The sequence below is a fragment of the Alexandromys fortis genome, unplaced genomic scaffold (assembly GCF_014885135.2).
Source record: "Alexandromys fortis isolate MF-2015 unplaced genomic scaffold, M_Fortis_MF-2015_v1.1 scaffold_163, whole genome shotgun sequence".
NCBI lineage: Eukaryota > Metazoa > Chordata > Mammalia > Rodentia > Cricetidae > Alexandromys > Alexandromys fortis.
Genome location: NW_026068085.1, coordinates 3,702,021 through 3,723,932, shown reverse-complemented (window position 1 = coordinate 3,723,932; position 21,912 = coordinate 3,702,021). Strand labels below are relative to the sequence as shown.

Below are 21,912 nucleotides of genomic sequence, written 5' to 3'. Positions count from 1 at the left end.
AAAGTTTTCTAAACACACATAAATGTTTTAAGAATAATATCCTGATTTCCTGTATTCTCACTACTTAGATTCAGAAGCTAATTAATGTTGTTACTGTATGTCTTAGTTGGGGCTATATTCCTGTGATAAAACACCATGGACAAAAAAAACTTGGGGAGGAAAGAGGTTATTCAGCTTACACTTCCATATCACTGTTCATCATCAAAGGAGCAGGATAGGGATTTAAACAGGGTAACAACCTAGATGCAAAAGCCGATGCAGAGGTCATGGATGGGTGCTCCTTACAGACTTTCTCCTCATGGCTTTCTCAGCCTACTTTCATATAGAACCTATGACCACCAGCCTGCTGTAGGACAATGGTCTTGTACCTGTAAAGATTTGTCACTTGTACTGTTTTAATAAAATGCTGATTTGCCAGTAGCCAGACAGGAAGTATAGGTGGGGTGAACAGGCAGGAAGTATAGTCAGGTGATGAGAACTGAAAAATTCTGGAAAGAAAAAAGGCTCTGTCTACATTCATCACTCAGACACAGAGGAAACAATATGAAAATGCCTTGCTGATAAAAGGTATCAAGCCACGTAGTTAACATAGACAAAAATAATGGATTAATGTACAATATAAGAGTTAGTTAATAAGAAATCCTGTGCTAATAGGCCAGTTTATAATTAATGTAGATCTCTGTGTGTTTATTTGGGACTGAAGGGCTACAGGACCCAGTGGGACAAAAACCTCTGTCAACACCAGCCCAGGGATGGCACCACTCCCAACTAAGAAAGCCAGACCCTATAGAGGCATTTTCTTAATTGATGTTCCCTCTTCTCAAATGAAACAAAATCATCCAGTACACTATATTTTTGCTATGCTTGCACATACATGGGCACAGGATTATGATGTATACCTGTACTTGAAAGTAAGCTATAAAAGTCTTGAAATTTAACACTAAACATTTCAAATACTAAGCATCTCCTTAAATTTAGCACAGGTCCCAGTATAAACCCATTGCCATTATTATGCCAAAAACATTAACAAAAATTCCCTAATGACATTCAATTTCCAGTAAACAGCCACTTTATAATCATTGCCTCATAGCTTCTTGAAGATAATATATATAATATTATCCTGCTAATAATATCAAATCAGTTAAATGTTTTCACTGAAATTCAAGTACAGCAAATTCAATGATGAAAATAACTGACCATAATTCACTCATTTATATTGGTGAATAAAATATGTGGGGATGATACACATCATATTTGACCCAGATCAGAAACCTACAGTACTCTTTCTAAAAGATAACAAGGAGGACTTAGTTTATTGCTACCACATGTGGCTGGTAGGATGGTCACAGAGGAGAGAAGCATGGGGCAGGAAAGGAGTAACAGATTCCAAAATAGAATAGACTATATTATTAAAGGACCACATATGAGGGAAAAGAAACTAGGGACAATATTAGGTACTAGGCATGTGTTCCCCTTTGTTCTCCATAATGACTCTAGGGACCACACACTGTCGCCTCATCTATGGATAAAGAGAGCTGATGCTCTACTCTGCCAAGATACTTAAAGATTACAGTCTAGTCGAAGATTGCGCCATATAGAACCAGGTATAATCTATGTAGGATTTTGTGATTTGCATCTAGTCTTTAGGGTAATATAGCTCTCTAACATGAAAGCAAAACAGCAGAGCAAAACATCTTCCGATTCTAAAACCAATCTGTAATATGTGTGAATTAGAGGAAAAGTCAAAGTCAGAAAAGAGCAAGAGGGGAAACTACACAGGGCTAAGACAGAGAGAGGTGGCCAATGCTGCAGGAGTTTAGTGGCAGATGTGTGTTTGGGATGGGTAATAGTTAGACTTTTTCTGTCTTACATCAAGGAGGAATAATCCTCCAGATCCATTCTATCACATACACTGGCAGAAATTTGGCAAGGACAGCGGTCCAGAGTCCTCATTCTAAGACATAGTATTATATGCTTGAAATAATTCCCCACAGCAAAGACACAAACCTATGAGGAAGTTAGGAACCTATAGGGTTGCAGCAGGAGCTCTTATCCTGCTACGAACTTCCACTTGGCTTCAGCTTTGCAGAAACCGGAGACCTCTTTTAGTGTTATCTAGACACATGCAGGTCCATGCACAGACAAGTGGGATATAAACAAACGTCTGCCTACAAAGAAAGGCAGAGAACCAGGAATTCCAGTAGTATAAGAAGTGCCTAAGACTAGTGAGACTAGTGTGCTTCTGGAACCAAGGATTAAAAAGAAAAAGATATAAAGTTTCTTTCAGGAGGAAACAGATGCAATCTGTAAGAATGGTTGCATCAATCTAGAAATAAACTTTAAAATACTGATCATGTACTTTAATGAGTAAAATACATGGTTAATGAGTGTGATGTCTAAAAAAAGTTGCTTGAAAAATTGAAAATGTTACTTGAAAACTGTCCTTCAACTTGGAGATAGGTCACTCAGATGTACACAGTCACGCCCAGAGACTTAACGGCATAACTGTGAAGCAAGAACAAGGTTTTCTTCAGAGCCCTAGATCTCCCCAGCACAAGAAACTCAGCTGTCAGTGCTGTCACAAACCTGGGCAAGATTTGTTCCAGTGCCCTCCTGAGGACAGAAAGCACCCAGGTAGCTTAGCACGGCGTCCATCCCACCCAGCATGCTACGAGCACTGAAGGAGTGTTGGAAAACACTTGAGCCAGTGTGTAGGATATTAGATTGTGCCTGTGTAGGTCAGGAAGTGGATCTATTTTTCTAAAATTCCTCTGCTATTTCTATTTTGCATCCAGAACCAGGAACAACTGGTTTTGAAGGGAGTCTTATAGACACCATAACAGAACTCTTTGCTTCTTAAAACACCAACTGAGCTGGTATTATGGGGAGTTTCCCAGGGTCAGGCAGGCTATATAGTTCTATACAGTCTGGGGAAACAGACTGCTCAACCATGGAGCTCAGTGCTCTATTTTCACACCTGCATCTCTGGTCCAATTCCAAGCCTTGTAGGAAAGGACCTTCCTATGTGTACTACTGTCTATCTCTCGGTAAAGCAAACAAACAGCTACTTGATTGGCACTTGCTTACTGATGACTATCTGAATGCACACATTGCCTTTCTAACCAGATGGAAATTATATCCTCTCTTTTTATGGTCATGGCAGGTGAGACTATGAATTACAAAGCTTGTTTAAATGCATTTATTTCCATAAACCTTTAAAAATCCCATAAGAAGTATGTCTGGTCTTTTTAAGTCACTAAACTAGATAAAGAAGGAAGGTTGAGAAATAGGTTTAAAATTTAAGAGTCCATGTGCAAATTGAAGCTTTCCTAAAGAAAACAACAACAAAACCTTATATGTTTGTATGTGCTTTGCTAGTTGAAGCCAAAGGGCCGAGATGTAAAGCTGCTTTTGCTTCAAAACGGTAGTCCTGGCTGTGCACCTGGAGGTGGCTTCCTTCTGCCCCATCTCTGTTGGTATCAGAAATCTTGGCTGGACAGTTCACAGAATGGATAATCTCAAACTGGGTTTGGCCAGTAGTGTCTGTGAGAATCTAGAGCAGTGATTCCCAACTTGGGGGTTGAGACCCCACTGGTAGTCAAATGACCCTTTCACAGGGATCACCTAAGATCATCAGAAAACACAGGTATTTACACCATGACATATAACATTAGTAAAATTACATTTATGAAGTAGTAATGAAAATAATTTCATGGTTGGAGGTCACAACATGAGGAAACATTAGGAAGGTTGAGAACCACTGACCTAGAGTGATATGAATGAATGTGCCTTCCCCCCCCCCCAACCTTCTCTGTGATCTCAGGGACTCTCAAGGATATACTGTCTGCAGACCAAAAGAATTGTCATTTTGGCTTCTACACGACTTAGTTCCTCCTGCCTATGGCTATTGTAGCTTCTCCAGCTTCTAAAGTCTGATTACCTCACCTTTCTCTGTTGGTTTTCCAGTCTTTGTTTTCTAGGTAGCCTATTCCTGTCTCACATTCCCTTAGACTTAAATGCTCAGAATCACATCTGTCTCTTAGTTGATGCAATAAACTGACAGACTAGAGAACCCTGAAGGTTATGTAGTCTTAGGTAAATAATTCAACCTTTTAGTTTCTCCTAATTTAATAGAGAAAGGTAACTATCCCAGTATATTTTCAATTTTAAGGTGGAACCTGGCCCAATGTTCAGTTCTTTTTTCTTTTCTGACTAATAATAGTTTTTATTAAGAATAATTGAAAAATAAGCTATTGCAGAAAGAATAAGATTTTAGAATTTTCTAAGCCCATGTTTTTTGCTGCACTGGCAGAGGGAATATAGTTAACAACTATAAAGAATAAAAGTAGGCCTCAAAGACAAAGCTGTTCTTAAAAAGTACAATCAAGTGATGCCACAGAGCTTTTCCTCTTGGTATCAGTCTGATTGTGTGAAATGTATATGAGAACTAAGCATAGATATGAAAGTTTCACTTTCTATGTCAGGAAACAGCTGGGAAAGGAATTTCATGTTTTACTATCTCCAGTTGCCATGGTGAGCGTTTGTTTAGTGCTCTAGCACATCACTGTGCATGAGACTGTCTCCTACCAGATCATACCAGAGCACATTAACTGCACGTAGAATGAAAAGTCCATTCTTTTCAATGGCCTACAACTTGGCTGTGCACAAAACACTTGAAGTGGCAATTCACACGCATTAAAATACTCCGTGTAGGAGCGGATCTGATGATAAAGCAAGACTGGCACAATCTTCGTCATTAATGACGCAACTTGATTTGTGACAGTTCATTATATCCTTTTTCTTCTGCTTGTGTATAAAGTTTTACTAAGAAAACGTTTTGAAAACTTTAGGTGACTCTTATCTCAGGAATATTTGCCGCATTGAGTTATCCAAATGCAAAATCCTAGCTATTCTAGTTAAAACTGAAAAGATAACTCACAGAAAAGATAACTATATATCAATGGCATACTGATACCACCCCTGCCCCACCACACACTCCCCCTGAATGAACTAGAGCTCCTTCTAAAATGATAATTTATCCAACCAAGTTTCTTTACATGGAACAGTTTTTGCAATTTTTTTAAACTGGTAAAATCTGATAGACATTTTTTCAAAATTATGATAGTCATAAAACTTTCTTAATAAGTTTTCTTTTTTATTACTTTATAAATAATATCAATCAAAATTTCCACTTTTTACCCTCCTCCCACTCCCTCCCCCATCCCCCCAGTTATCCTCCCCCTCTCCCCCTTCAGTCCTAAGAGAGGGCAGGGAACCCTGTTCTGTAGGAAGTCCAAGGCCCTCCCCCCTCCATCCAGGCTTAGGAAGGTGTGCATCCAAATAGAATAGGATCCCAAAAACCTAGCACATGCAGTACAGACAAATCCCAGTGCCATTATCATTGGCTTCTCAGTCAGCCTCAATTGTCAGCCACATTCAGAGGGTTCAGTTTGATCCCATGCTCGTTCAGTCCCAGTTGAGCTGGATTTGGTGAGCTCCCATTAGAACAGGCACACTGTCTCAGTGAGTGGAAAAACCCCTCTTGGTCCTGACTTGCTCATCTTTTCCCTCCTTCTGCTCTTCACTGGATCTTGGGAGCTCAGTCCAGTGCTCCAAATGTGGGTCTCTGTCTCTATCTCCATCCATCACCGGACGAAGGTTCTATGGTGATTTTCAAGATATTCAGTCTGATTACAGGACAAAGCAAGTTCAGGCACCCTCTCCTCCACTGCCCAGGGTCCTAGCTGGGGACATCCCCTTTGACTCCTGGGAACCCCTCTAGAGCCAAGCCTCTTGCCAACCCCAAAATTACTCCCTTAATTAAGATATCTCCTTCCCTGCTCCCATATCCGTCCTTCCTCCATCTCAACCATTCCACTTCCCCAAGCTCTCCCCAACCCTCCCCTTCTCCCTTCTCTCTCCCCCTTTCCTCTTTCCCCCACCCCACACCCACCCCCCATGTTCCCATCTTTTGCCTGGTGATTTTGTCTGCTTCCAGTTTCCAAGAGGATCTATATATGTTTTTCTTTGAGTTCACCATATTACTTAGCTTCTCTAGGATCATGAACTATAGACCCAATATTTTTTGTTTATGGCTAGAAATTTTCATAAAAAGAAAATAAAACAACATGAAGAACAGAACTTTACTGTCTTGTTAAAAAGATTTCCATCTTAAAACTATTCCAAAGTGGGAAAAATGAAGGTCTGACTGACCCACCCCGCAAGCCCTGAAATAGCCTTCTTGGAACTAATTACCCCCTTGTTCACCTGGAACTCTCAAATGGACACCCTGAGTTTCCACCCCAGAGAGCCACACCACTTTTTAAAAAGCACTTGCATAATATGATTAACTTTCTGAGAAGTTTGAAAACTGATTAAATAACAATACCATATGTTACTTTTAAAAGGCTTTAATGCAATGAAAAATGACCCATTCAGGGATGGCCAGCCAAAAATAGTGACATTTAACCTCTTAATTATTGCTACCCTAAATACTACACCCTTTGTGCAGACCTTATAATTTTGTCCCCACCCCCAAATTCACTGTAGCAAAGTGGTCTGTTTCACCATGGGAGTTTGCAACACTTTGCCCAGCCTGGCGGAAAAGATGGAGTCTTCCAGATGACTGGGCTTCTTGTCTGTGCTCTCACTATGGCTATGAATCTAATTAAACTAAGAAACACCTTTAATTATCACAAGATAATAGAATCAACTTATGAGTCAGGGATCTGATTAGTAATGTGACCCAAATTTACTATTAAGTCTGATAATTATAATGCTTATAAGATATTCTTTAAATGTAGCTTTTTAATATTTTATGAAGTGACTTTTTTACCATAATCAGAATTTTTTTCAGACAGCGATGGTATTCAGTGTGACAATATACAATACTACATTTCTTTGGCTGGTTTTACAGATAGCATGCTCTTAAATGAACACAACTCTACATTATTCAAATTTTATTGTGCCTAAATTCACATTATTTTTAGCATTTAAAGAATCCCTCTAAAGGTAATCTAATTATAGGATTTACTAGAAGTACTCTGAGATGGAGGTGTGTGCAGCCATCCTTTGGTATCTTTTGGAAACTGACTTCAGGAACCAAATCCTGCAGACACTCAAATGGCTTATCTAAAATGACATGTTACATCTAACCTATGCACAGTCTCCCATGTGTGCTTTATAATACCCAATATTAAGACATTTCAACAGTTTTATCCTATTTTGTTTGAAGAATAATAACAAAAAAATGGTGCCTGTTCAGTAAAGACACATTTTTGTAAATTATTTTTGATTGTGGCTGAATACATGGACAAAAGGGTCCATCTGCATATCTTTATTCCCTGGTACATAAATAAACTATATATATGGAAAATGTATGCATATTTTGTATATACATAGAATATATACAACATATGCATGCATATGTATTTATATGTTAAAAACTAATTCTGTAAACAACTGGAAAGAGATTTATGAACAAACTCTGCATGCCCCAAAGCTGCATTTTATATATGTATATTGTTGAGAGGAAGTATTACATGACTTCAATTTAATTCTTACAGTGATCTGTGATCACTTATAAATGACTTTTTTTTAAGTTTAGGAACTGTCTCTGGAGCTCTCCTGTCTGATGCTATGCCACTAGCCACCGTGGAAAGTAAATGGTCTTGTGGGAACTGCAAATTGGGAGGTAGTGTGGGTAGAATACACAGCATATCCAGATTTGAAATAATTAACACAAACGAGAGGTGAGTTACATAATTGTTAGAACATAATTACATGCTCAAGTGTTACCTGGGACGGGGGATGTTAACAAAAATGTTACTAGCATTAATTTGACCTCTTAAAACATTTGTGTTAATGTGGCTGTTAAAATTTTTAAGACCATTTGTCACTCACCATACGTTTCTGTTAAAGTCAGAGCTTGATCACAGGCATGCTGAAGATTCTACAAGTTACCATCAAGCAGAAGTCTTTAAACAATAGTTCCCAAAGTGGATTCTAGTGGATATTTTAGCAGATAGAGTAAAGTGGCTAGCACATTACAAAAGAAAAGATTTAGACCATCTTCATCTAAGGAATCTGGCACAATTTCTTTTAGGCAATGCTGAGTTTGGGTGGAGAAGTCTGTTAGTTGAACACCTGTCATAAATATTTGCAGATAATTTCATTGTTAGACAGTTATCACTCAAAGCAAACTTTTGCTCTTAGAACACATCAATAAAACTACATGCTTAAATAGCAAAGAAAAGAATAATGGGGAATACTCATGAAGAAGCATCATTGAAAATATGAATGTGGCATGTCCAGAGAATCTACTCCTTATGTTTATCTTGGCTATTTTACAGATAAAGAAACTTTAAAAGACAGACTTATTGAAAGCTTTGCCGACTGACTTAAGAGCACGCTAGAAGCTAGCACACCTGGGTGACCAATTTCTAATTCGAACACACAGTTGCTAGATGCAACGACTGCTTACTTAGTAATTAATTTTACCATAGCACATGCTGAAAGGAGGTAGACCTAAATTTTTGAAATTCCAGCCATAAATCAACTTATGTCTCTCCGTCAACAGAGTGTTTTGTGAAGCCTTTTTTGTTTGTTTGTTCGATTATTTTTAATTTAATGTTAAAACCTCCTCGCTCCCTGGTTTCAAAACATTACAAAGGCCAGCTTGACAGTATCGCACCTAACTGGTAGGACAGACATTCAGTGCACTAGCCAAATAAAACACATTTATCCTCTTGCAAAGTAAAATAGAGTAGTGAGATATTCTTATTCTCTCCCATCCCAGCCCATTGTTCCCCTCTCTTCATTGCTTTCGTTTCATTTCAGTTGCTCTCTGATGTTTTCTTCTTTTCCATTCCCCTCCCTCCTCTTTCGAGTTTGAAAGTGCACGTCCAGCATTCTTTTTAAGTTTTTAGCTTTATTTAGCAGATGAAAAACTAGATCTGGGCTCCAGTGGCTCTTGTATCCAGGCGTGCGTTCCAAAGGACAGAATTAAGGATTACTTTCCGTTCAACTTGGTACACCTAGCTCCTAGACTCTACAGCCCAGAGCGCATCCGCATACCACAGAAGGGTGAGCCTCTGCCTTTTGCCCCAGCCTAACCAGGTTTGCAAGGAGGTCGCACCCAGCCGTCTCCATCCCTGCCCTTTCAAACTTCTGACAGTATTTCCTCTACCACCCACATGGGCGAAGTAAATACACTCCCTTCCTCAGCCCAGCCCAGGCTCCTTCTATTTACCGTCTTGTACCACCAACTTGCGAATGCCATGGCGCCAACCCAGACTTGCTCTTGCCGTGCGGCTGGGGATCCGTCGACGACGCTGAGTGAAGTGGTGGCCCCAGGCTGACTCTCCGAGGCAAGGACCTTGCTGGCACCCCGCTGGGCGCCTCGCAGCAGCTCGGTGGGAGGGCGCTAAGGGGGAGGGACGCTAGAATCCGCCCACCGCTACCGCGGCCCCGCCCCATCCGTCTTGGCCTGAGGCTGGTTAGGGAAGAGGTGTCGGTTCTTCAGGGTGCCACTCCCTACAGGTTTGGGGGCGACTTCAAACAGAGGACAGGCTCCCTTATCCAGTGACGCGAGCCCACTCACTCTGGAGATCCCGAGTGAACTTTACCCCCCTTTCACGCCCATGCGCACGCCTGTTTCACTAGCCCACTCTTCTCCACGAGCCTCCGCACCCCACTAACGTCACTACCCAGTACGAAGAGCCTCGGGCCACCTGCTTTCCCGCACTGAGCCCTGATCCCTTCCCGGACCCTGGAAGGTGCCAAGCCGGGACAGGTTAGACGAAGCCCCAGGACTGAGGCGGGCCACTCCTGGAGCAGGATCCCTCTGCCGCTAGCCCCGGGGCAGCTCAGTCTGGAGAGCTACTCACCTCTTGGGTGTGGCGGTCTGCTGCAGCGCGCCTGGGCCTGGGGGAGGCGGCGGGCTTCCTACCCGGCTGGGACATTCTGGGGAAGGCGCTGCGGGCTCAGCCTCGGGGGTAGGCGCAGAAGCTACCAGACGCCCCGGCCAGAGCTCGGGGCGGGAGTGGCTGGACAGCGCAGTGAAGTAGCTTTCCGACACAGCCCTGGGCCGGCGCCCCGCTCCCCTTTGCCCCGCTAGGCCCTCCCCTTCCTGCCCGCAGCTCACAGCGGCCGGCCTAACTTGTCAGTGGCCAGAACCGCAACTCAACACCCTCCGCCCCGGGTTTGTACCCTCCTCGGGAGAGCCCCAGAACTGTCTCAGTGGGACACAAACAGGGGGAGCCGGAGGTTGCCGTTCCCGGGGCGACTTTAGGCCGAACTAGCGGTTGTGCAACCAGAGAGTTAGACTGGGGCGTGGCCTAGACCCTCTTTACGAAGAATTTGGAGAATTAGACACCTTTCCTTCAATCTGTCATTAACTCAAATGTAGCCTAAGTTTGAACTGTTTGAAAGTGGATTTTAAAAACAAATTGGTCTCTGAGTGTGAGCATGCACTTGGGTACTTGTGTGTTTTATGTCCTTTTATGTATTTATTATTGATAATTATTATTATTGCAATTCTGCAAGTTTCCTAATGTTTTACAAGCAGGAGCCTGCCGGCTCTGGTCCAAACCAGTAGATAAACACAGATTTTAAACTTTTACATCCTTTTCTGAAGACTGTGGGTTTTGTTTCTGAGGTTGTTTTGCTTTTGTGTTGGGCTGATCTTAGGCAGCACTTCCTGGTTTGAGATTAGATGTAAAATTTAACAATCCCTTGGCATGCTCACCCAAAGAGTCTGCCAGCCTGCAGCTGCTGTTGGCTGATGCAGGCAATGGAAAAGCCTGCACCACCTCAATAGGATCGTCCCTTCTGGCCTTAAGACAACATGCTGGAGTGCTGGTTTAGACAGCTGGAGAGATGTGGAGATCTTAGAGATCCCCTGTATAGACAGAGAATTTCCTACAACAATGTCTGTGCATATTGTTACATTGTTCACTATTTATCTAAACAAAACCAAATCAAACAAAACAGCGTCAGTTTCCTGCTACAAGGAGGTATCAGGGACCTATGCTAAGGGACTTTATAGGAGCATAGGAGAAACACACACACACACAAAACACATAGTCACTTTCCCCTGCTTACAGGACAGGGCCAAAAGCAGGCAGAGGTGGGGAGAGGACTGCTCTAGGATTCTGTGAATGGGTTTCTCGCTTCAATGGAAAAGGGACTGTTGGTCAACCATAGAGAAAGACTTCTCTCACCTGTTCCTTTTTCACATGCTCCAACCCTGTGAGTCAAGGTCCTCTTTTCATCCCCTCTGTTTCAGACTCTGGTTTAGAACTTATCCTTCACCCTCTCCCCTTCCCCCACCCCACCCCCACCCCCATGCTCCCAACTTTTGCCCGGCAATCTTGTTTGCTTCCAATTTCCAGGAGGATCTATACATCTTTTTCTTTGGGTTCACTTTTTTGGCTTCTCTAGGCTTGCGAACTATAGGCTTAATGTCCTTTGTTTATGGCTAGAGTCCACTAATGAGTGGGTACATACCATATTCATCTTTTTGGGTCTGGGTTATCTCACTCAGGATAGTGTTTTCTATTTCCATCCATTTGCATGCAAAATTCAAAATGTCATTATTTTTACCGCTGAGTAGTAGAAAAGGGAGAAAGGAAAGACTGGAGAGAGCTTGGGGGAGTGGGAGGGTGGAGATGGAGGAAGGGCAGATATAAGAGCAGGGAAGAAGATATCTACATTAAGGGGGGCATTTTAGGGTTGGCAAGAGACTTTGCTCTAGAGGGGATCCCAGGTGTCCACGGGGATGTCCCCAGCTAGGTCCTTGGGCTGACAATGGGGGCTGACTGAGAAGCCATTGGTAAAAGCACTGGGACTTGTTTCTGCTGCGTGTACTGGCTTTTTGGGACCCTTAGTCTATTTGGATGCAAAGCTTCCTAGGCCTGGATGTAGAGGGGGAGGGCCTTGGGCTTCCCACAGGGCAGGGTTCCCTGTCCTCTCTTAAGGAGGGAGGGGGAGGGAGGAGGGTGGGTGGGGGAGCGGGAGGGGAATGGGAGGAGGGGAGAAAGTGTAAATTTTTGAATAGAAAAAAATTTAAAAAAATTTATCGCTTCTCAATGGAAAATGAGTAAAAGGAGAAAAGGAAAAAAATGAATTCAGGGGCAGAAGGAAACTGGTAGACCTTTAGACTCTAGAGGCCAAGGCAAGGAGGAATTCTCAATGTGGGTTATATAGACATAAAAGATGTAGTCCAAAGGTTGAATCGGATGAGGAAGGAACAGTGCTATGGAATCTGCGAGTTTTTGGTTATCTCAGATAGCAGATAAGTTTGGAAATTCTAAGTAATTTTGAGGTACCCATATGTAGGCAGAGACTGCTTGTTTGTTTCCATGCTGCCCTGACCATCCCCCACAAAAAAATCACAGAAACTGTATTAATTATAACAGTGCCAAGCCTATTAGCTTGGGATTATTTTTAACTAACTCTTACATATTAAATTAACCCGTTTTATTTATTTTTTTTATTTTATTACAAGACTCGTGGTTTACTGGTAAGGTTCCAGGCAACTGGGCATCTGTCTCCTTCAGCAGCAATGCAGCATCTCCTTGACTCCGCCTACTTCTCTACTATTTCTTGGAATTCCCACCTTGCTCTATTCTGCCCTGCCATAGGCCAAAGCAGCTTTCATTCATTAATGACAATAGAGCATATTCACAGCATACAGAGGGGAAGCCCCTTTCCACTTCGGGTACTGTTTATTTATTAATGATAATAAAGCATATTCACAGCATACAGAGGGGAAGCCCCTTTCCACTTCGGGTACTGTTTATTTATTAATGATAATAAAGCATATTCACAGTATACAGAGGGGAAGCCCCTTTCCACTTCGGGTACTGTTTATTTCCACACTGTTTCCCATCCCTGGAAAAGAAGCAGTGCCACAAAACCTGGGTCTTTCAGATGGAAAGCAGCATCTTCCAGTCTCCTTGGGTTTTTCTTCATTTCCTTTTAGCCAAGTTTTCTTTGCTCTATAGTTATTGTTTCCTGAAAGAAGAAAAGAGTCTTCACAAATAGACAGACTGATAAGCAAAATAAGTCCATCCCTCACAGTTTCTCCTCCTATGCCCTGTGTAAACATGCACATAGCTGCATAGAAGCTTCATAATTCTGATTGTTAAATTCCCTCAAAGCATGATTTTACTGGTAAAATAAAATCTATGCAAAAAAAAAAAGTGTGCCTTCCTTGGAGACCATAGGAGGCCATAGGAATGTAGAGTGCTTCTCAGGTCACCCACTTAAAGTGTGCACATGGATACAGGTGTAATGAGTGGGGGGAAAAGAATTGATATGGAAGAGCAAAGGAAGAGGAAAGAAACAATAAAGGCAAAAAGCAGTTTTTGACCGGCTCTGCCACCAAGCAAGAACTTGATTCATACAGGAACTACAGCTAAGTCCTTAAGAGTTTGTTACTCATGAGTTTTGCTCTACTTTCCTCCAAATTAAAAACAAAGATGCCTGCAAATGACCTTCATGTGCTATTTTCCTTATTTCTATAAACCAAAAAGGATGGTTTCAGTTTTCTCAGGAGTGTTCCTAGTAGAAGGGACACTTGAGGAAGGAGAGATGGGGAGTCAAATGGAGATGCTGAGTTGGAAGGCATGTTCAATAGATGTCTCAGGTAACATTGCAGGTTCTTATCATGGGATGGTCATTTATAGTTGTCTGGGATTACGTCTGGAGAACAGGAGCTAACCTTTGAATATACCTGGAACAAGCAGACACTAGCTATTATTATTGGTGACGAGAGGGCAACTCCCAAATTAGTTTAACAGATAAGGTCTGTCTCCTGGAAGCCTTCCTAGGAGCTAAGGAGAGGTCTCTGTTACTGCTGGAAAATATCAGAATGACTTGTCACATCCAGTCCACTATTCAGTGCTGCACAACACCATAAAACTGCAAGTAAAACTGAGGAGGGAATACATATTGCAGAAGCATGTTGTCAGACTGCTCCGTCGTGAAGCATTGGAACTGAAATATCACACAGTTATTTACATCTCTCCCTTTCTGCTATGATTCAAGAGCGGTCACTAAAAAATAATTTGATTCATGGAACAGCCATGAAGTCAATATTACCATCTAGGGTTATAGAAACAATTTTGCCACCTGTGGATTACTACAAATGATTGTATAAAGAATAAATATAACTTCCACTTCTAGATTTGTCAATTGATATTAACAATAAACAAAGTTGTAAGTACTTACAAATCTGGCAGCACACAGAGGAATCAGGTACTTTCTGCTTATTAGGAAGTCACATAAGCCTTCTGTCTATGGGTTGCTTTCTTCAGTAAGTTTTCTGAGACTTGAAACTGCATCCCCTGAGGTGTTTTTAGTTCATTTGTTTTTTTGTTTGTTTGTTTGTTTTTATATATTCCATCAGCTTAAGGACTATTGGGCTCAGTATAAAGGACCCCAGTTCAAATGAATTCAGCTTTCTTCTGGTTTTGTTTTTTTTTTTTTCTTACTTGGTGTTGTTCTTTCCTCTTGTGAATTTGAATTCTGATTTGGTATTTAGTCTAGAAAGAGAAATAACCTTTCTAGAGTGGCATTTGTTTCCTCATATTCCTAAGAAAGGCTCTGTCACTTAGCTCTGTGCACTGACTACCACCTGAATTTTTGGTAAGTTTCACTAGGCCTACAACTCTCTTTTTCAAGCTGTTTCTTCTGCTTAGTGGCCTTCACTCCTCTTTCTCTGAACTGTGTGCCTCACTTCCCTTCAAAGCTCACTTTCTGAACTTGTCTGGAGCCTACATAATAATTGGTCTTCTAGATGGGCCTTCAGGAAGGGTGACTCCACACCACCCATGAATGCTTCAAGGCACTCAGTTTACAGCCTATCTCCATGCAGACCTATTTCTGCATGTTTAAATTTCAGTATCTGAACTGCTATTTTTACTTATGTGTGCACATATGAATAGGGTCTTTAGATTTTGTCTTGTTTGTGGACAGGGTATCACTAAGTAGCCTGGCTGGCCTGGAACTTACTAGCGACAAAACTGACCTTCAACTTTCCATGATCCTTTTACTTCTGCCCCCCTGTCTAGTATCTGACTTTAAATGATAAAACGTTAATGAGAAGATTATTTCAGAAGGTAGGAATAACAATGGAAATTTGAGATTGTCTATACTTTGCTGTATAAAAACTTGGGAATCATTTATAAATACAGGTTTAGCATTCCTCATCTGAAAATATAAAATATGAAATGTTTCAAGTTCCAATATGATAATACACAGAAAATTCTCATCATATCCTATGTGATTGGGAACTGTTAAATCACAGACATGTCAAAATACTTGTAAAATTACCTACAGGTAATAAATAAATTTCATGTTTATACTGGAATTGTATCCCCATAATGCTTTAACATGTTTGAAATATCCCAGAATCTTAAACACATCTAATCTCAAGTATTTCAGAATTTCACGGAAAATATTTATTTACTCTTTTTTGTGTATATAAATATATTATGCACACATCTATAATATATATTGTATAATTTATACATATATACATTTATATGACATATTGTTCATATATAATTAAAAGAGATACATATTAGAAAGACACAAATTTATATACACACATGCAATACATATGTAGTGTGTATATAAAATATACATTTTATGACATGCAGTCTGTGTGTGTGTTATCACTTATTCATGGTCACAAGGAAATGGTGAATCCTGGAATTCACCACAAGTTAGATTGACCCAGAAGCTCTGGGTCTGGGATTCATAATCCATAAATGCAACTTTAAGCTATCTCTGACAGCTATTTTACTTATAGATCTATCCCAGGGGCCTGGAATAGTCTGACACAAATAAACACAATTCAGTTTTGTTGTGTGAACAGTTTGCAGACCTGGGCATGTGTGGCTGTGTTAATAGCAGCAGAAGTAACCATAGAGGAAGAGCCTTCCTAATCCACACAGTAGGCTGAAACATTAAAAATGGCCTATGTTCCCCAGCGATGTCAGCTTCATACAGCTTAGCACTATAAAGTTGTTAATGTTTTAATGTTGATAGAAAGTTCAGAATTTCCTTATGGCTCCTGATGTATGACAGAGACAGTGTGCCAATGTGCCACAGTTTGCCTTTCAACACGAATGTTTCTTTCTGACATTTCGACATTGTAGATTTGTCCTAACAGGCATGGTCAAAGGCCACGGCTACTTGGTAGTGAAAACGAGACTTCTCCCAGGAGATATTTCTTAAATATCTGAAATCAAAGGCACCTGATTTCTATTTTTTTAATCTCAAATTATATTTTATTTTTTTAAAAATCATTTTTTTTAAAATTTTACTTACCAATCCCAGTTCCCCTCCCTCCCCTCCTCCAGCTTCTCCCATCTTTCCCCACCCCACAGCCCCATCAACTTCTCACTTCCATCCTCTGATTTTGCCATCTCGGTTTCTACCTCTGGAGCTCAGGAAGCAGTGGGTAATCTGTTCATTCTTCAGATCTGGGTTCAGTGCCTGGAAGTGACAATGTGTTATGATGCAAATGAAAGTTTTCCGAATTATTTCCTAAATAATGAAACAAAAGTTATACTCATCCTGCATGCATTGTCTACATATTCTGGATCCTCAACTGCAAAAAATTGTTCAGTGTAATGTGGTCCTCCTGGCCTTGTGTCTGAACTTCACATCCCAATAGTTTAGCCAAATCTTAGTAGACACAGCAAGTATGATGATAGTAATGGAGGTGAATGTGCATTTTATGGATGAGAACTTTATCTGCGATGTGTTGAGGCAGGGAACTCAAGACCATTTTCTTATGATGACTATAGTAATCATACATTACACTATTTCTAGTTAGAGTTGATGGATTAAATTTACAGTGAACAGATAAGTGCCGGAGGCAGGCTTTGAAGACATGTCTTAACCTTTGGAAGAAACCCTTCATGCTCACCAAATGCCCATGCATTTCACTTTACTCCAGACTCATTTGTAACTAAATTAGAGCCTTGAGGACAGTCAGACCACTAAATTAAAAGAGAAAGTAATGTAGCTAGCTCCAAGGTGAAGAATAAAAGAGCGATATGAATTTGCCACATTTTTCTGTCTTCTGCTGTAAGCCTCAAGTTAAAATGGTGTGTTAAAGATGAAAATGGCGTGGGTCAGTGGAGACAAGCTACCTTGGAGAGGCACTGAGAAGACAACAGCCATGACGAGGAAGCAGTAATTGGCCACTGAGGTCTAAGGGAAGCTGGTTATTGCTCTCTAGCCTATCTTAAACTACTGTAAAAAAATATTCATTTTTTGTATTTACAAATTTTAATTAGTTCATGGAATTTGAAACTCAATATAATAACCAGATAATTTTCCTCCAACATAGTTCTACATCATAAACTTCTATGCAGAATTCATTTTTGCAATTAGAATGGCTCTTCCTTCAACTTTTTCTACATTTTTACATTTAATTACAATTCCTGACATTTTTACCCATGCATCAGCATATCCTGTTTATATCCACTACAATTCCCCTTCTCCTCTTTATATCCCTCCTTTCCCTAACCCAGAGTCTTATTAATGCTAACTGCTTGAATATTGTGAGTCTCTTAACTTGATCATGTGAAGGTAGGCATACCTACAGTGAAAGAGGGTAAATAGCATGTAACAGCCATGTCATGTTCAGAAGACAGCATTTCACAGCACTCTTCTTCATTCTCCAGCTCTTACATTCTTCCTTTCCCTTATTCTAGGAAATCCCCTGAATCTTGGGTAGGATCATGGATTGATATAAATGTCTCATTTAGGGCTGAGCATTCAATGATCCCTTATTCTTCATATTTTGACCAGTATGATTAGGTAGTTTCTGTGGTTAAGGTTGAAAGCAGCACAATTCTATGAGTATAGCTGTAGTAAGGAAGCTGCTAGTTTATTCTCGGCAGCTCAGCCCCAAAATAATCACACAGAAACTGTATTAACTAAATCACAGCCTGTCCCATTAGCTCTAACTTCTTATTGGCTAACTCTTACTTATTAGTTTAACCCAATTCTATTCTTTTATATTTTACCATGAGGCTCATGGCCTATCAGCAAAGCTCCAGGTAGCAACTTTCTCCTCTGGCGGCTCCATGGCTCTCCTCAATCTGCCTCCTTTCTCCCAGCATTCTGTCTAGTTTTCTGCACATAGTTCTCTTCTACCCTATCAGGCCAAGCCAGTTCCTTTATTAACCAATGGTATTCATACAGAGGGGAATCCCATTTCATATAACTATAAATATCTAGAAGCTTGATGCCATGACCATTAATCAGAAAAATGGCAGTAAATTACCCCTAGGCCTTTGACATCCTGTGTTGGCTAGTTTTGTGTCAACTTGCCATAAGCTAGATCTAGTAGGGAACAGTGGACCTAAATTGGAAAATCATTTCCACCAGATTGACCAATGGGCAAGGCTATCACACATTTTCTTAATTAGTGACTGATGTAGGACAGAAAAACTCACTGTGGGAGGTGTCATCCATGGGCTTGTGGTCCTGGGGTGCTGTAGATAGCAGGTTAAACTGCTATCAAGTCAGTAAACAGCATTCCTCCATGGCCCCTGCATCTTCTCTTGCCTTTAAGTTCCATCCCTGGCTTCCCTCTTTGATGGACTAATAAGTTGCAATGTGAAATAAACCCATTCCTTTTCAAGTTACTTTTAGTTATTTTGCTTTATCACACATTAGAAACCCAAACTGAGACCCCTCTAAGGTCTTACCAGGTTTTGACCAGGTTTACAATACTAGGCACATATTTCCTTATGAGCAGCAAGACTCATCCAATTGGGAATCAAATCAAACTGAGAATTGGTTGACTACACCTCCCAAGAGTCTTGCCACTGTTTCATAAGTAGGCACATCTTGTCTTGTAGATCAATAGCATGCAGGGATCACTGCTGAGTGATTCTCTTAAAACTTCTCCCCACCCCTAGCATTCTATTTAGCACCTTCTGGCACTATGAAAGCTACTCAACAGACAGGAAGATTGTTAGGTCAGTTCTTTGTGGCGGTTTGGATTAATGAAGACCAATAATAATAGGTATTTGAACAAGTTTAATGACAAAACCAGACTCACGAAACCAAGGTTCCAGCAGAGTAACTGGAGCAGGAAGGAAGGGTCGCGCAGCATCTGCGCACACAATTTATCAGTAAACATATGCCCGAGGGCAGCCCGCCCCCAAGGGGAGGGCTTATCCCTACATCTCCCTCTTTTTGTCTAAATAAGACAGAACTAACCCAAATACAACTATAAACAATAATAATAAATAATAGATATAACAAACAATATTGAGAACGAAAGTTTTACCAGACATTCTATCTCAAGGAGTCTAAATAATGTAGAGAGTAATTACAATTATATAATCTTCAACTCCGTCAAAGATCTGAGAAGGGAATAAATATTACTTAACAAATGAGAGATATCCAAAACATGCCCTAAATGACAGAGACAACAGACTACCTGGGCAATCACCCAAATTCTCGTTCGCAATGTTGAGTCAACCAACTTTGGCTAAGGCCTAGCATGACTGACATACCATTATCAAATGCAAGGAATTTTCTTAGAATTATCCTACCCTGTCTTGGCAAGATAAGACAATCCTGTTTCATATCTTTGTCAGTAGATGAGGTATGGGCTTTTCTTAACCCAAAGGCCAATTCTGCCAAGAAGACAAACTCCCAGTGGAGTGTCTTTGGTGCTCAACGTTCTCTCGGGAGTAGAGTGGTGTCGCCAGGAGTAATTGTGTCTCGGCACAGAATTCTAGGTTAGCTTAAAGGCCATTTTCTACAGCTCTTTAAAGAGGCTGAAGATTATACTATCTATACTAAATATAATCTCTATGTATCTAGAATACCTTATTAACCTAAAAATAAACATGAACAACATAAAATTCTCAATACCTATCTAACTTGAAGACTAAAAAAAAAAAAAAACTGTGCAATACATGAAGACAATGATCTTCATCTGTAAACAATGTCATTACATATCAAATGTAAACAATGTTATTACATAAATAGTATCAGAGGTAGAAATGTACATTGTGATATGGTAGATGTATCAATACAATATAAGTATACTCTTATACAAAAATAGAGGTAGGAACACTCACATTCAATATTCAATATGTCAATATACAGGAAACAGTACCAATACAATTTTCTAAAAACAGTAACTCACAAATACCAATCATCCCATCAAACCAGTTAATCCCCCCCTTTTTTTTTTTTTTTTAACATACCCCTAACTCCATAAAACATCTCCCCATCCCCTCAACCCCAAACCAACCACTAAAAGATGTCCCTAACCCTGAGGGCAAACTCTGTTGGGGGAGGGGACGCCGTCCTCTAAGATTGCTTCAAGCTGACATGGGGGCGATGTTCTCCTTAGGGGCTCCTGTGAAAGCAAATGATGGTAAAATTCCCAAATTAACCTTTGGCCTAAGAAAATTATAACTAGTCCCTGAGCGCTTTGAGAAGGTCCGGCCAGAGTGTTGTCAAAAAATGTGCACCATTCGAAATTGTCTTGTGCAGTTGGTACCAAAAAATTATTAGCACGTAGAAAAGAGAAAAAAAAAAAAAAAAATATATTCAATATATTCATGACGTCATAAAAACCAGGTTGAGTTGATGTTGTGGGGCCCCATCTTCATCCTGGAAACTTCAAAAATTACTGTAGGAAAATTTGTTGCTTGTTATGGGAAATTTAGACACTAACAACAAGGACATATACTGACATATAAAGAAAGACACAGATACGAGGAAAAGCAAAAACAAAAAACAAAAAACATATATACATAAATATATAAAAAATCAATACTTACGGTATGTATATAATGTTAGTTGATCCTTAGTAGGTCGTAACTATTATCCATCCATCAGTAATTAAATATTCAGGGTCCCTTAAAGTCTTTGAAGATCAATATTTTCCTGTGGAGATAAGAAAAGAACCCTGCCCCCAACCTATCTGTATTCCTTACCATCAGTATGCTCGCCAACCTTGTGAAAGAATTGTTATTTATCTTTTCCAAATGGCTTTTCTTCTTCATACCGAACCTTTATTAGTTTTGTCGGTATCCACAATTGTTCCTCACCTGTGGAGATAAGAGCAAAACCCCTTCCCCAACGCAGCACATCTCCTGGTTTCCATTGTGAGGTCAGCACATCCTTGAAATAAACTGGTTGATTTAGTTCAGTAGACTTTTCCATTATCCAATGTCTTTCTGCAGCCGTTGTCCCCTTCTCATTAGCGTTAAGAAAATTCAAGGTTAACAAAGCATTATGTAACCTATTTCTGGGGGTGTTTTCCACCCCTTTCTGTTTATTCAACAGTTCTTGATTAATTTGTCTATGTCTTGCATCTAAAGTATACGATACTTTCAGTCATAGGGTCTTACTGTCCAGTTATGGTAGATAACTATGATAATAGTCTGTGTTGTTTTGGATGCTCCATTATATTCTCTGAGCAAAGTTCATAAGGAGGTATCCCATACCTGGAATTGTTTCTTCATAACTCTCTATTTTCTACCCATACACTAGAATAGCCTTAGTGTCTATCTCTTAAATAATCTTGGGTGTGCTATATTTACATATGTATATTTACATACATAGAGAGCCAGTGATATGGCCAGGTGATTGATGAGCATGTGTGTATACACATCCACGAATGCTTGTTTTAGAGAATAGACGGAGGAAAAGAAAGGAAAGACACTATTATAAACAGTATTTATTGGTTTTCAAATTTACACTATACTTTGAAGGTAGATATAGAGAGAATTAGAAAAGATGTTTTTCTCAAAGGACTAGAGCAACTCTGATCATTAGAGCTCTATGCTTGAAATTTGAAATTCTATTTTCAGATTTTGACAATTAAGTATTTGTTGAGTAATATGTTAA

The 21,912-nt window shown here is 40.2% G+C and overlaps 1 protein-coding gene across 6 annotated transcripts in view; it reads right to left on the bottom strand.

The window, feature by feature from the left end:
- Cast (calpastatin) overlaps window positions 1–10,303 on the bottom strand; it is a 99,071-nt gene extending 88,768 nt beyond the window's left edge. For 2 of the 6 annotated variants that reach the window (XM_050122154.1, XM_050122159.1), the window contains exon 1: window positions 9,888–10,299. In XM_050122154.1, coding sequence (XP_049978111.1) covers window positions 9,888–9,962 — 75 coding nt within the window. In that variant the 5' untranslated portion in view covers window positions 9,963–10,299. Of the gene's footprint in view, window positions 1–9,250; window positions 9,417–9,887 lie in introns of those variants that run through there. The other 4 variants (XM_050122158.1, XM_050122156.1, XM_050122153.1 and 1 more) reach the window with 4 other exon arrangements.
- Between the last annotated feature and the right edge of the window lie 11,609 nt (window positions 10,304–21,912).